The sequence below is a fragment of the Neopsephotus bourkii genome, unplaced genomic scaffold (assembly GCF_033783945.1).
Source record: "Neopsephotus bourkii isolate Nb327-2 ecotype Australia unplaced genomic scaffold, CSIRO-AGI_Nbou_v1 NB_1298, whole genome shotgun sequence".
Taxonomy (NCBI): Eukaryota; Metazoa; Chordata; class Aves; order Psittaciformes; family Psittacidae; genus Neopsephotus; species Neopsephotus bourkii.
In genome coordinates this window covers 500,854-515,510 of record NW_026901782.1, presented here as the reverse complement: position 1 = coordinate 515,510, position 14,657 = coordinate 500,854, and the positions used below count along the sequence as shown (strand labels likewise).

General features: G+C 44.5%; 3 protein-coding genes across 9 annotated transcripts in view; 1 reads left to right on the top strand and 2 right to left on the bottom strand.

Moving 5' to 3' along the window:
* SLC26A1 (solute carrier family 26 member 1) overlaps positions 1 to 2,720 on the bottom strand; it is a 35,754-nt gene extending 33,034 nt beyond the window's left edge. The window contains exons 1-2 of one of the 2 annotated variants that reach the window (XM_061366069.1): positions 2,584 to 2,720; positions 2,127 to 2,226 (exon numbers count right to left, since the gene is read on the bottom strand). In XM_061366069.1, coding sequence (XP_061222053.1) covers positions 2,127 to 2,223 — 97 coding nt within the window. In that variant the 5' untranslated portion in view covers positions 2,224 to 2,226; positions 2,584 to 2,720. Of the gene's footprint in view, positions 1 to 2,126; positions 2,227 to 2,583 lie in introns of those variants that run through there. The other variant, XM_061366070.1, reaches the window with a different exon arrangement.
* Positions 1 to 6,303, top strand: part of IDUA (alpha-L-iduronidase) — a 45,509-nt gene extending 39,206 nt beyond the window's left edge. For 3 of the 4 annotated variants that reach the window (XM_061366079.1, XM_061366078.1, XM_061366081.1), the window contains 2 exons: positions 314 to 414; positions 2,598 to 6,303. In XM_061366079.1, the coding sequence (XP_061222063.1) occupies positions 314 to 414; positions 2,598 to 2,698 (202 nt within the window). In that variant the 3' untranslated portion in view covers positions 2,699 to 6,303. The remainder of the gene's footprint in view (positions 1 to 313; positions 415 to 2,597) is intronic. The other variant, XR_009727345.1, reaches the window with a different exon arrangement.
* A 2,352-nt stretch (positions 6,304 to 8,655) lies between these two features.
* Positions 8,656 to 14,657, bottom strand: part of LOC133219058 (purpurin) — a 32,353-nt gene continuing 26,351 nt past the window's right edge. For 2 of the 3 annotated variants that reach the window (XM_061366066.1, XM_061366068.1), the window contains exons 3-5: positions 13,211 to 13,347; positions 11,518 to 11,630; positions 9,491 to 10,457 (exon numbers count right to left, since the gene is read on the bottom strand). In XM_061366066.1, coding sequence (XP_061222050.1) covers positions 10,207 to 10,457; positions 11,518 to 11,630; positions 13,211 to 13,347 — 501 coding nt within the window. In that variant the 3' untranslated portion in view covers positions 9,491 to 10,206. Of the gene's footprint in view, positions 9,067 to 9,490; positions 10,458 to 11,517; positions 11,631 to 13,210; positions 13,348 to 14,657 lie in introns of those variants that run through there. The other variant, XM_061366067.1, reaches the window with a different exon arrangement.

The window sequence follows — 14,657 nt, the reverse complement described above, 5'->3', positions numbered from 1 at the left end:
CCCTTTTCAAGCCAGTCTCCCTAGACTCTTCTGCCTTGACAACCCTAATTTGGGAGTAAAAGATGCTTAACAGTTTGGGATGCTGCACGTACCCAGTATAGCAAGTCAGTCTGCGTGTTATTCTGTGGTGTGGTGGAGCATTGGTTCTTCCTAATACTATAAATTCATGCCACTCCATATTTGGTAGGAATGGAATGAGTCAACTGAATATTTCTTATTTTTGGCCTTCTTGTGAAGTAGGACTGAGATTAGGATTTGATTGCTCATTGCATTATCAGTTGTATTTACTGAGCTGTCTGGTTTTCTTTTCCAGATGTATAAAGACATTTGAAGTGGAGTTCTCATCAGATGGGAAAGCATACAAGCGGATTAATGCCAAAGACACAATTTTCACTCTCTGGGTCTACAGTCCAGGTAAGGCAAGGATACTGATGGTATCTAACCTGTCGTGTTAACAGTGCCACTTATGAGTGCGTGAAACATCATCTAGTAACTACTAAAGGTGTGCAGTTTGCTGGTTACATACACTCCCATAACAAATAAGAGCACTACCCTTCCTTTAGGGCCACATTCTCAGTGAAAGCCTTATTCTCAAGGACAAGCAATGATTGACAAGTAGTCATGAGGACATTATTAGTTTGCCATGAGTACTCATTGCTCATTGCCATGAGCAGATTCCTTGCCACAGAAGCCAGTTGCCCAGGTGCAGGCCTGGCAAGCTCTCTGAGAGGCAAAGCAGCACTTTTGTCTCTATTTGTAGCTGGTAATTGCTCCACATGACCACAGCTTTGTGTTGTGCTCTTACTAGTAGACTTACCGTGATGCATGTCTCCAGTCTGGGCTCAGTCCTACAGGTATGGGCCTGAATTTGTACAATGCTTTTGCAGTAGGACAACAGGAGCAAGTTGTCTTGTTAACATTTGGTTTGTGCTACTGTGTCAAGGTGTTAGACTGCCTAAGGATGAGGCATCAACACACAAATAAGTGGGAGGTCACTTCCAGCTTTCATGAAGAGGTTGGTTGTCTTGCATTTCTAGTGTTCTGAGCTGTTCTAGGGGAAGGTTGCATTCTACTCTTGTCAGCATCTGTCCCTGTGACCAACCTATTATAGCTTGGCAACCTTAAGCTGTTGAGTTCTCTCTTATCAGAACAGAAGAGTCCTCCTGCAGAATGGTTCCTCCTGACTAGCTGAACACTTAACAAAGGAAAGGCTTTTGTCTCCTCTATGGTTCCTCCTGACTAGCTGAACACTTAACGAAGGAAAGGCTTTTGTCTCCTCTCATTTCCTAGAGCTTTTTTTTTAGCCCTAACTACCTGCCTGTGTTTTAGAAGTTTCATTTTATAGGACATTGAATTTTAACTTTGCCAACAGGCAAAGCTTGTTTCAGAGCCTATGGTCATTTCTCCTCAAGTACAGCCTAGATGCAATAGAAATGTACCCAGATGAAAAACGCTGAAAAAAGTAGCAGTGTTTTCTTTGGGTATTTTTTTGTTGTTCTTTGAGGTTTTTTAGCCAAATGTGGTCTAATCTGCAATATCACTCTTCCAACGAGTATTACTAATAAGCACTGATCAGAGTTGTGTAAAACACAGGCAGACCTTGCTCAGAGTGATACTAATAAAGAACAGTTCAGAGAGGTTTTTGCCAGGAACGTAAGCTCATCTTAGCTTGGAAAAGCTTAGCATCAGCAGTGGGTGCATAGTACGGTTCAGAGCTATTATTGCAATGTAAAGGCTACACAGTTAAGCAAAGACCATAGATCATGGCTAAGGCAAATCTCTGAAATCAGGATTTCTTACCATCTAGTGCTGCACATGTGGGGAACCTGCCAGATATAACTGTTTATTTCAACAAACAATGACAAAAAAGAAGACTGCTTGAAAAAGTCTCAGAAATCTTGTCTCAGCAGCATTTATTGCTGCATACTTCATTCTCACTTATTATGTCTGGCATTTGTTTAAAAAAAAAACACAACAAAACCACACATAAAATTCAAGTGAATAGTAGAGAGAAAACATTTATATTACTTGTGGGGTAATTACTTGACTCTGCTAGCGAAGGCTGTGTTGTTCAAACTAGATCAAGGATGAAAACCAGGAGAGACACAGAACATCAACTAACACACCTTTGGAGCAAGTGGTGCTGCTTCCTGAGTTGAGCGGAGGTGCTTCAGTCAGCCTGCATGCTTCTTGTGCTGCTGTTTGTTGATCCTGTCCCCACATAACCTGTTCCAAAGACACAATTGAGGCAGAAAAGTCAGAAAAAGGGAGGTTAGTAGTTGTGGATACAGAAGATGTCATAGCCTTCTTCCAAAACAACTGTTAGGACAGAAGCTGTACTTGCAAATACTAATGAGGAAAGATGAGGTCCTTGGAGCAACAGAGAAAAAGAGACAGTACTTGGCCATAAAGAATTTGTAATAGTTTTTAGTTAGACAAGCACAGACACATTCACATAGGATGCAACACTTACTTCATCGCTTCCCCAACCCATTCGACAAACCTACGTTGTATGGGAGTAGTGCCTGCTCTACATGCTGCAAGCACCACAGGTGTCAGCCTTTCACAGTGAACATTTCTAACCTTTCCATTTGCAGGAAGCTCAGTCTCCGGCTTTTACAGAGTACGTGCCATTGACTACTGGGGGAAGGCTGGCCTGTCTTCTCTTCCTGTGGAGTACATCGAAGCTTTCAAGTGACTCCGAAGAGGAGTGCCTGGCTTGGTGGCTAGGTGGTATATGCTCCCTGCAAACACCAACTGCCCAGAAAGATAAACTCCTCCCAAGCTGAGGAGGGAGTACCAAGAACCAGATGAAGCAAGTTTGGAATGCAAATTAGAAGCAACTGCCACTATTAACTCTTCATCACTCAAAAGACAGTGCTATAAAGCAATCACAACTGACAGTCCAGCTGGTACAATTGTATGAGGCTGCTATATGGCTGGGATTCAGCTTAATAACTATGAATTATGGGAATAAATATTTATTATTACCTATTTCACACTAATAGCCACAAACTCCAGCAGGAGCAGGACCATCACTTTGCTGTGTGAGCGAGAATGGCAGCAAAAGCACAAGAGGGATCTGTCTGAGAGTGAAATGCCTGCCTCAGCTGCCAGGCTGTCTTGATGTAGCGGTTTGATGGAGAAGTGCACAGCAACCAGGCACGTCCAGAACATGGAGTGAAGGATCCCTGTGTCCCTGCCTGTTAGTCATACCTGCTCCAGTGGGTTATTTCAGAGTATTTGCCATGTCTTCAGATGTATGAGACAATTCATCCTCTCACAGAGGGCTTTCCACTGAACTCTCTCTGCATTTGCAGCTGTTACTTGGATACCAGGGCTGTTCCCTCACACTGGCAGAGGAAGGGGCAGCAGCTCTTCCTCAAAGGGGAAAAAGGCACAGAAAACTCTAGCCTCCAGACTTGCCTGTCTTTTCTGCTTTCTGCTTTTGCCCAACTTGCCTGTTTGCTCTGTGGCTGCCAGCTGCTACCTCTTTGTGGTGGAGGCTTTAACCCTGAAAGCCTCTCTTTCTCTCCATTGCTGTCACCTAACATGGCCTTCTGCAGTCTTTACAGCTAATGTCTCTGTGAGCATGCGTCTCCTCTCAAACTGTGAGTGACCTGAGGCTTAACTTTAGGCAGTCAGGAGAAAGCTGAAATGCTAGTCAGAGCTTTTGTGTTTCCATATTACAGGAGAGCACACTCTTGACTGGAACAGGGCTGCTACTGACAAGCCTTAGGAAATGCAACAAGAAAACTGGAGCACGTGTGCTTTGCAAAGCATGTGCGCAAGCATGTGATAGCCCCAGATCATGAGCTACAGAACACCTCTGGCTGTCCTTGCAGATGCCAAACACTTTATGTAACAGCAAAGTTCCCTGAAATCGCAAGGGTGGTTTTTTTTGCTCTCTCCTTTCCACAACTGGCACAGTTTGAACTGCACCTTTAAAATGCTTGTAGAGAGAAGGATGATGCCAGTAAAAACAGCCCCAGTGTTTTCCATAAGAGGAGCAACTTTGTTGCACAAACAAATCCCCTGCTGCTCTCTTTGCTGACATCAGCCACCTCACCAACATAACAAAGACCATATATTTGGTGGAACATTCAGGTCTTACACAAAAAAATAGCTTTGCGAAGTAGGAGACAGCAGAACGACCTCAAATGGCCTCGCACACACAGTGCAGAAAAGAAACATGTAAAAAAAGTCAGTATATATGAGATAAGGCTTTATATCCCCTTATTTCTGGTTACTTGTTCATGTGCTTACCCTGAAAGTTAGCCTCGAAGGATTCATTTTGTCACAGAATTCAGATGAAATATTTCCTGCCTTACTGAAGTTTGAATTAGGAGCACTTGTAACATCCTAATCTGCCAATTCATTGCCCATAAAGGCTTGTGCACAACAGAAAAGGGTCATTGGAGCCTGCTTAATGGGCAACTTTCTCAACTCTGAAAAAGTTAGTGAGAAGTTCTATTTGGACAGAGATAGTAAAAATTTATTTCAAAGTTGTAATAACTGCGCCTAATTGAAGAATCAGAATATGCAGTTAAATAAAATCCAGCAGCCAAGACATGCTTGTTTTGTCAGTATGAAGTGACACCACAAAATAAAAATACTTTTACAAATGTTTAAGTATAGATCCTTGAGAGATTTTAGTGTATCTGAAGGAGGGGAAGATACATCTTGAGAGGACAGTTTACCGTGTTAGGATGTCCTATTTGAGTAGCCTTCTGCTTTAAAATTTGCCCACGCTAACAATCAAAATACAGCAGTCTTCATCAAGTCAATGGCTATGCACTGGTCACAGGTGTTTGAAATGAAAAGAAAAAAGCATAACTGTTACGAAGTGTATTGATTTTTCTGTGCAAGGGTGTAGTGGAAAACGTATAGGTGTGTAAATCACAAAAAATAGATCATTGCCCTGCTGATTTTGCAGACAAACTTAAGTTATACCTCTCAGAGGTGAGGTTTGTAATGGCATATATGACACAAATGATGCAAAGCTGATAAGTCCTGGTGGAATATTTGGCTTTTGCAAAGGTGCAGAACAGACAGTGGTAATTGACTTCTCTTTCACTGTATTGAATGAAGTCTATCTCTATGGTAAGTAAGTTCCTTTGGGGCAAGTTATCATCTCTTAGAAGATTTTTACTGCTGGAATTTCTGTTGACCGATGATTTCTGCTTCTTAGCAGAGACAACCATGAGGCTTGCGGCTGCCTTTTTAAAGTGGTTTGTAATTTTCTTGTTTTGTCAAAAAGCAGTGTAAGAGTTCTGGTTTCTCTAAAGTTTCAAGGTGAAATTTCCTACAATATTGTGTTGGCTGTTGAAGCCACAAAAAGGCAGAACTTGTATTTGAAAGGGCAGAATTTAGCATGTTATAGGTGCAAATAAAAGTCAGTTTCTTAAGGTCAAGTTGAGCCACTTTGAAAGTCTGTCACTAGGTCCCTCATTTAGGGCTTTTGCGTTAAACATCTTCCAGAGTGTGGAAGGCACGCTGTTTTTTCAGGTCTCAGTGGTAAATACACCTGGAAAGCACAGCTGCCCAGAAATGGTGCACTGCCTGTTCAGAAACCAGTTTTGAATATTCAGCAAGAATTTTTTTCTTTGCTGCTTTGATATAAATCTATTTCTTTCAGCAATGAGCAAGTCCGAACAATTGCAGCAGAGAATTTGATATTTCCAGGCTTGAATTTATTTCCAACAAAGTATAGAAGTTTTGGGCTGCCCTTGTCTGTTTTATAATTTTGTGTCACAGATAACTGGTATTTTATATTTGAAACGTGAGTTTTCTGTAACCATCTGTTGCTGATTCTGTCAGATGGGGCTTCCAGAACTGTGTATTTAACTCTACTGTCTGCATTACTGGGCAAGGATCAGCCTTTGCTCAGTTTTAGTTTTCAGAAGTGCTAGCAGGTGCTTAGTAGTTCTGTAGCATCAAAACCCAAGCAAGACTTCAGAATGCTCAGTAATATCTCTTCCTGGCCATAAATCCAAGTAGGAAAGTAAAAAAGGTGAGATTATTTGCCTGCTCTTCAAGCAAAAGCTTCCAGATCTAAGTTAACAGTTTCTCAAGTATTTGTTAAAATGAATGCTAGGGAAAAACCTTTCAAAAAGAGTGTTTTATAATAGTGTATATACTGCATTTGTTCCCATCTTTTGTGCTACTCAATAAAACCAGGTTTTAATCTTTCACATGAAGCCTGTAAAAACAGGATCTGATCAATGTGTTCTGGAAACTGCCCAAAAATCTAGTGTCAACAACTTAATTTTGGGAAGTAACCCCTGTTCTAAAGGTATAAAAGCTTGATTGGTGCAAGTTTCAGCATTACATAAAAGTGAAGCATGAAGGGGAGTATGACTGTAAGAAATTTCAAGGCTGAAGTGGGAACTTAAGTGCGTACATAGAGTGCCTCAGTTACCACCACCCAGGGAAAACTAGTCTAACTCAACATGATATCATAGGGTTAGATCTCAGGCCTTACAGTGTCCTTGCTTGGAGAAGGTTCACTTGTGTGTGAAGGACAATATCCTTGCAGGGTTCCTCCTGCTGTTGCACAGTCATAGCCATTCTGCCAGCACTAAAGGACCTTCTGAGGACAAAACAACAGTCCTTTTCATTTGTAAAGAGCTTTTTCTTTGCTTAGTGGAAAGTTTGTGCTTGACAGAAATAATGACTTGGGACTTATACACACGCATCAAATCAGGAATAATAGACTGGTTCTCATTAGCCAGCTCAAACAGCACACAGAAGTGTGTCTGCTTCTAGACATACCCTAGGTGTTTTATGTTGCACTCAATGGAATAATAAGTGTAAATAGTATCAGAATACACTTACAACTGCCCACCCTACTCCATCTTTCACATTTCATGCAGTCAGTGGAGAGAAATGGATATGAGCTAACTTCCATCTGTTTACTAGCTCACCAGATCATATGGTGAGGGCCTACATGTGGTCCTGATGGGGTAGTGTTCCTCCAAGAACAAGGCAGATTCCTGGGGCATGTATAATTCCATGGTGTATTCTCCCAGAATCTCCATTATGCTCCTACAAACCTGGAGGCACAGGCTTGTGTGACTGAGGGATTCCACTGCCTAACTTACCTAGACAGACTGTAACAACCACACTAAGGGTGCAGTTGGTCCTGCATATAGCACCTTGCTAGAACTCCCATCTGCTCTGTTCATACAGTTACTATAACCGTAGACATTAAAAATTCCACTTCTGTAGGACTGGTAAAATTGGTCTGAATGTCCTGGACAGATGCCAGGCTCCTCCAGCAAAGGGTTAATGTTGTCTAATTGCTCATGACGCAAGTCCTAAGTTCACAGATCTCCACTCAATACTTCCTTATGGGAGAAGGGGGCAAGTCATGAGCATTCAGTCAATGCACTGACCTTGCACTTAGTTCAGCACAAGTGGCTGATATTTTTTCAACACTCCGTGATCTCTGTCTATGTAGTTTTTGTTTACATTGCTTCCTTCTGGTCTTCTGTTTTTGTCCTTAGGTTTAGGTGGTAGCTCACCATCTTATTCCCCACCAGGGTAGCCTTCCCTAGACCAGAAGATCAAGGTACACCTTTATTTGGTGCTGGCTGAGAGACATCCCTGCATCCCTGGGACAGTGTCTCTGGCATCATAACAGAGTCTTTAGTCTTTCAAGTGGCTTTTTATGCTCATTCCAACAGATGCAGTTGGCAGTCATAGCATACTGCAGACGAAATTGTGCAAGCATCTTGCAGAAGCTGTTTTACAGCGTAGTGCTCTGAAGATGTTCCCTCAGTATCGACCTTGTGACACATACCTTTTGAAAGTCTCAGGAGCAGGGGCTGTTCTGCTTGCATGATTAGTTGGTAATCATGGCTGCTAAAAGTTTGTATTGCTGACAACTTCAGGGTTCAGCAGTTTCATTTATAAGAAACATTCAGAGTGAATGTGATTTTACTAATTGCAGTGGGACACATGCCAAAAATGCTGACTTGGGTTACCTTTTTTCTACATGGAGTTGTCTAGATACTATTATTTTGGTTCGCTCCATGAAATTCATGGCCATAAGACATGGTTCTATATCTTTCAGTTCTGTACCTCTCAGTCAACTGCAGGCTGAATTATGCAGGCAGTGGGGAGTAAATCACTGCTGGAACCAGTAACTGCTCATTTAAAGCAATATCCCAGTGTCACTGAAAGGAAAATATGCTTTACTCCATTTGCGATTCAGGGGCTAGTTAGAAATTCTCTACACAGACTTTTGCGTCTTCAGCCAGAAATAACCATAAGATATTACCAGGCAGCAAGGGTCACTATCAACCTCACCTGGGTTTTTGTTCGGGAGGATTCCTTAGCTTCAGTATTTAAATGGAATAGGTGCGAGAGGTATGTCATACACACCAGGGCACCGCAGGCACCTATGAGCCTGCCTTCGTTGCTTTATGCACCTGCATACCCCTTGCCCATGGTCCACAAGCCCTCTTCAGCTCAGCCCATACCCCTGCACGCTTGGGAGCCTTTCGCTGCAGGTAGCTCTGCTCCTGAGACCCTCTGCACAGCTGTTTCTGCCCAGAGCCACCTTGCAGGCAGGGCTGTGCCTTGCTGCACTCACTGCCTAATGGACTCCCCCAGTGAACCCCAGACCTGCCCCATCACTGTCTGACAATCAGCACTGTCAGAGACCTGTCCCTGTGACCTCCCCTACCCTGTTCCCCCTGCTTAGTGCTGGAGAAGGACACTGCCCCCACTGTGCTGGGGTCACCTTGGCCACCATCTGACCTCTCCTCCGTTGAGTGTCCCCACTCCTCCTGCTCCCCAACAGGACAGCAGGTAACAAAAAGCAATTCCACAAGTGAGGTTTTTTTAAAAACATTTATTGAGAAATGCCACGGTATTCCCTTGAAAATTCAGCTATCAGTGTACTGCATTGCACACAGTTTACAGAATCCCCAAGATTTTCATGTGTTTTTCAGGACAAACACACTACTCAATACTATGATTTTCTTTTCTTATCAGCCGAGTGGCAACTTCAAGACCAAGAGGTCTGGTTCCTGTGCTTAAGGGTACTTTAGCAGGCCCCTGGAAAGAAAGAAAGAAAAGTAAACTTTAGTTCTTGCAAGTAAATTTTCAAAGTGCTTTAACAGCTTTTGCATCTTCAGTGGAGCTGTAGCCACATCCTCCCTAGGGTACTTCTGAATCAAGATTAGGATGGGGTGCGAAAGACGCTGTCTGCATTGCTCTGTGTGTTTTAGTGAAGCACTTCAGCAACCTTTGCTAGTCCCAGCCACCCATGAGTTTTCAGGCACTTCAGCTTGAGCCCACAAGCCAGCTACCCTTCCTCTGCTACAGTGAACAATACAGAGGGGCATGGGGCAAGGATGCTCATGCCAGTCTTATAACCTCAGGTGATGACAGGACCTGCTCTGAGATGGAGGGCTGGCTCACATAATGATGTAAAGTTCAGAATGTTTTAGCTGTTATTTCTTTTATAAGTCCAGCAGTGCAGGACATGTGTTACTGCAGCAGCCCCCCACACCAACCCCCAGGTCCTCAGGCCTGTCTTAGTAAAGGGCTAATCTCCAGGCAAAGCTGTGGGCATGTGCAGGGTATGGGCAATTAGCTACCAACAAAGAGGAATTTATACTTCCAGCATAGCCTTAAAGCATTATCTGCCTGTCTCATGGGCAGCATATGAGCTAGAAGATCAGCTCTCATGCTCCAGAAAAAGGTTCTTTCAAAATGGGCTTCAGACATGCTCTGTTTACATGTATGTGGCACAACTGCTGACTACTACTGCCATCAGACACATAATGGCTGCTCAGAGCCCCTCATCTCTGCTGCTCAGACTGGCCAGGACACAAATCTTGCTGGAGCTAAGCAGAGGGAGGGTGCTCATTCCTGAAGGCAGCTTCTCCTCCTTCCCTAGAGGACAGTGCACAGACCTAAGATAAGCTGCTGTTAACCAGGTGGCCAAGAAAAAAAATCTCCAAGTGCAGAAACACCAGGTTGTTCTACCCATCCCTATCCTATCAGAGTATCAAAGGTGGTCTTCCTTCTGGTAGCGTGTGTTTCGGCACACAGGATTCCTATGAGGGTAAACCTAAGGCTGCAGAACTGCCCTGTAACATGCTTTCTCCATTGCATGAACTTCCCCTTGTATCCATTTTCTGATTGGATATAACATGAAAAAAGCTTGCTGAAAGACGATAATGTAGTTTGCTACAGTTCTGTTGTGTTTGCTTGTGAGCCCAGAGTACCTGACTGAAGCACGGGCTGGAACTGGCCAGACATGCAGATTTCTTCCTGCTTCTGGCGCACGATGCGCTGGATGGCTGGGGGCAGGCCACGAGGGTTGCGTGAGAAGATCAGGGAGTAACCATCATCGCAGGAGCCATCCTCCTTCAGACTGCGGCAGGCATAGGTAATGGCATAGTTGTCATAGTCGGTGTCAATCACCCAGTAGTTGTCCCCTGAAACATCAGAACACACGTGTTGGTCACAGTGGCTAAGACAGAGCAGAGGCGGATGTGGTCATCCTGCAGAGAGACTCCTCACTTCAGCACAAGCCAGGGATAGCTTCTGAAAGTATCTAAAGTCACCTCCCGCATTCAGCTTATCTCCACACCATGAAGTGAAGAACTGGACAAACACAGGGCATCTTTGTTCCCCATGAAACTCAATGCATTTTCGCCTTTGGTTTCTGAGGCTGAAATTATTAGAAGGACTAGGACTTTCTAGGATTTCTGTAACAAGAAATTGCTTTATGCTTCTTGCTCAAGCATGGGGAGGCAGGGCATACACATTAAATTTTCACCATACAGATTGCATTTCCTACACAAGCAGCCTCAGCAAAACCTGCCTCCTGTTTTGCAGCCTTGCTCACCCAAGTGCAGTTTGGTGTGCCTTATCTGCCAATACTAGGTGAATGTATTTCTTTCTTATGCACTAGCATGCTGAATCCTGCCCAACCTCCACAGCTGGAGTGCCACAACTATGGAGACTAAGGCACAAAGTATGAGGTATGCAGAGTACATAACTGAGGTTCAGCAGTTTCTGCAAGGAGGACTTCATTTCACAGCTCCATTTTGTTCATTCCAGCTGTGTCTCCCTGAGAACTGAACCTTGCTGCTGGAGTGCAGATGTGGGTCTACATGTTGACTCCATTAGCTATGAGGAGTATAATGACAACTGCCCTACAGCATCTCAGCACTGTGGGGCTCAGAAAGTGCCAGGTTCATCACCCCACCCAGCTGCACAGAATCTGTGTGTGTGATCCGTTTCCTCTAAGCTGCGTCCTTCCTGTTAGTATATATGGTGTATAGGAGAGGCCTCTGTGGAGTCCCTGAGTCCTGCCCCTTCTGTGGAGATAAAAAGCACTTCTTGGGTAACGCATCTGTCCCAAAAGAATGTTTTGTCTCCACTTGGAGCAGTTTGCTCTCAACTATTTTTCCTGCTCCTGTACTGAACCACACAAACCCGGGCAGCTGTAAGCCACTGCCCGGTACTGGTGGGCTGGAGAAGTTCACTCACCACCGCTGGAGAGGTAGCTGGCCAGTCCCTGGTAGGTCATGTACATCTTTGCTGGAGTGGCTGGGTCAGGTACAGTATACTGAGCAGCCATGTCAGCACAGATCACCCAGAACCTGCAATGAGAACCATCAGACTGGAGGTAAAACCTTGTGGCATGTGAGCTTCTAGCAAGCGTCCCTCACTCTGGACTTGGGCAAGAACCAGGCTATGGTCCGTCACAACTGCTTCAGGCATGGGCATGGCCTTTCTTACTGCAGTCACTGTCACTAAGTAATGACATACCCCCATCACTGACAGTGCATTGCTGCCATATGGTCCCCTCCTCCGCTGTGCAAGCATGCTGTGGCTGGGGCAGTGCCCTGACCCCACTTCAGCTCAGCAGGCTTTTTACCACCCGTTTCTGTACAAGCAAACCACCACCAAGCAATACGATGGAGATAATTTCTTGGCTCCCTGCTAGCAGTTTGCAGCATGAGGTGACCTGCATTTGGGCTCATTTGGGCTCATTTGCTGTGTCCCCAGGTGGAGGTGGCAAGTCTTCTATCCTCTCTCTAATCCTTCTTAGCTCTATTGGCACAGGGATGTATGTTACAAGCACAGAAATAATTGCAGCCACTCTGCTGCCCAAGCTAGTTAAAAGTCTTCACACAGGCTATGGGAATCCTGTGCTTATCTTAACTGTCCATTTCTTCTAATGCCCTTCTCTGTATGGTTTGAATACCATCTGCACCTTAGCACCCTTTGTCAAGTGTTACATGGATTTGTGGAACAGTGGAAGGGTCTGCATTAACTTCCTTGCACAGGCCATGCTTCCCCTTTACCCTGATGCTGCATAAATAAATCCCTGGCAGCTTTGAGACCCCACTTGGTTTCTGAAGAGTTCTTTTGGGAGTCTTGCCACCCACAATGCGTGGCATGCCTGCAGATCTTCATTTGCCCCATTCCAAGACATCCTGAAGTGCTGTGCTTTTGAGACCTTCACAGACACTCTTCTGTGCTATTATCAGCAGTTAGACAGTTTTTGGTAGTTAATGCACAACAGCACTAGTGCCAGCCCACTGGAAGCCCCAGATTTTCTTTTCCATACCCAGAAATCTATTTAATCCTTTTACATGCTGTAATTCTTTACAGTAACCATGGCCAACATGCAAAACTCTTAAGCTTCCTTACATCTGTCTATTCAGGCGTCACAGTGGCATCCAAGTGTTAACCCTATGTTTTCCTCAGCAATCTATCCAACACTGTGTTGAAAGGTCTGTGAAAGTAGTGCCTACTTACACTCCTTTCTTTCCCCTGACCCTCTCAATGGAGTGAGAGGTGTCCTGCCTTTGCAGCCCCACAGGCTTTGCTAGCTCCTCTCGTTTGGTTGCAGTTCATTTAACTAACCACTCCATTGTTCAACTTTGTAATTGGCTTTATGCAATAGTTTTGTAATGGACCCAGACCAGAGGCAGGTTGAGAAGTAACCAGGACTCAGAAGTGTCTAACCTCTGGCCCCTAATACATTACCTTGTTTGTGTTTCCCTTTTTGATGAGTAAAGCCCAGAACTAGATGATCTTAAGGTCCTTTCCAACCCTAACTATTCTACGATTCTGTGATTCTATGTTCTGTACTCCAGGTAGATCACCATCCATGTCCCCCTCCTCTAGCACCTCATGGCAGCAACTGGAGCTGAAAGTCAAGAGAACTCACCCAAAAAGCTTGACTCGGCCTTTGGATGATGCTGTCATTGTGCCATCTTCCTCCACGGTGTATTCAGCAGAGATGTTGTCCTGAAGGAAAAGGCCTTCTGGATCCTTCTTGGCCAGGGCATACCATTTCCCTGCATACTAAAATGAAAGACTGTTAATATCTGGATTAATCACCATTTTTGTAACTACCCATTGCCTAGCCTATGGAGAAAGTCTGAGTTTGGGTGGGTATGCAGCACACAGGCCCTGCTATGCTGTCTAACGAACCCTTGCTTCTGTGCCAGGAGTGGGTCTAGGAGCTCTGCACTGCTGTGTGCATGTACTCATTGTTGCGTGAGATGTTCCCCATCAATAGGGACCTGACACGGAGAGCTTCTCCCATCTGGAGGTGCCTGCTTTGGAGTCAGGCTGGTTCTTCCCTCTTCCCATTCAGGCCCCTGCTTTTCCATGGAAGATGCACTCAACGATGTCAAACTACAGCCACAAAGACTTCAGCAAGCCAGCTGGAGACACTCTTGTGGCTGCTGGAGGCCACAGTCAATCTTTTCACCAGCTGATGGTGAAAAAACAGCAAAGCAGAAATCAACAATTCTGCGTTACGAAGAGGAAACAATGTGCTGGGGAGGATAGCAGCAGGGGAAATGAAATGAAATTAAGGGAAAGAAAACCCCTAGGAAAAACACGGGTCCCTGAAAATGCACAAGCAGCATCTAGTAAAATGAAAACGAGATTTAAACAGGTGACAGACAGGAAGGCTCTCAAAAGTTAACATCATCAGTAGAAATATTGAGGAAAGCAGAACTTAGCTGTGTTAAATTTGATTCCCCAGAGAAGCTAATGAAATATTTTCCCTGCAAGTTATGAGCTTAAGCTTGAAACAGAGTCCAAAATTCCCAAATACTGGAGCTTGAGAAACACTCTGACTTTTTAAAACCAGGCTGTTCCCAAAGCTGTCCTCAGAGATGGGCTTGTGTCCAGCAAAGCCAATCTTGCATGGAGAAAGTGCTGACCCCTTCCCAGCTGCAGCTGCAAGTGGTGTTCCCTGAGGGACTGTTAAATAGTTCTGGACCTTTCCAGCACTAAGCTAGCCCTGATTTCCTCCTCAGAGGCAGGCAGATTAAACGCTGTTTTTAAACAAGAGTCTGTCTGTGTTCAGGATACCCAGCTAGGTAAATCAGGAATGGATGGTGGTGGATGCAAGTCCCCTGGGCATGTGCTGGGGCTTTCTCTCTGGTCTAAATTGGTTCATTCATGGGACCGCTCAAAGACAAGATCTGCACCAAGCTTTGAACTAACAGCAGATGACATCTAACAGAATAGTGTTCCTGACTTTCAAGGCTGATTTTACCCTTATGCTCAGAAAGTTTAACAGCAGTAAGAGAAACAAACTACAGGAACTTTGAGAGACACACACAAAAGAAGTTAACTTCTTGGTGAGGAACCCCTTT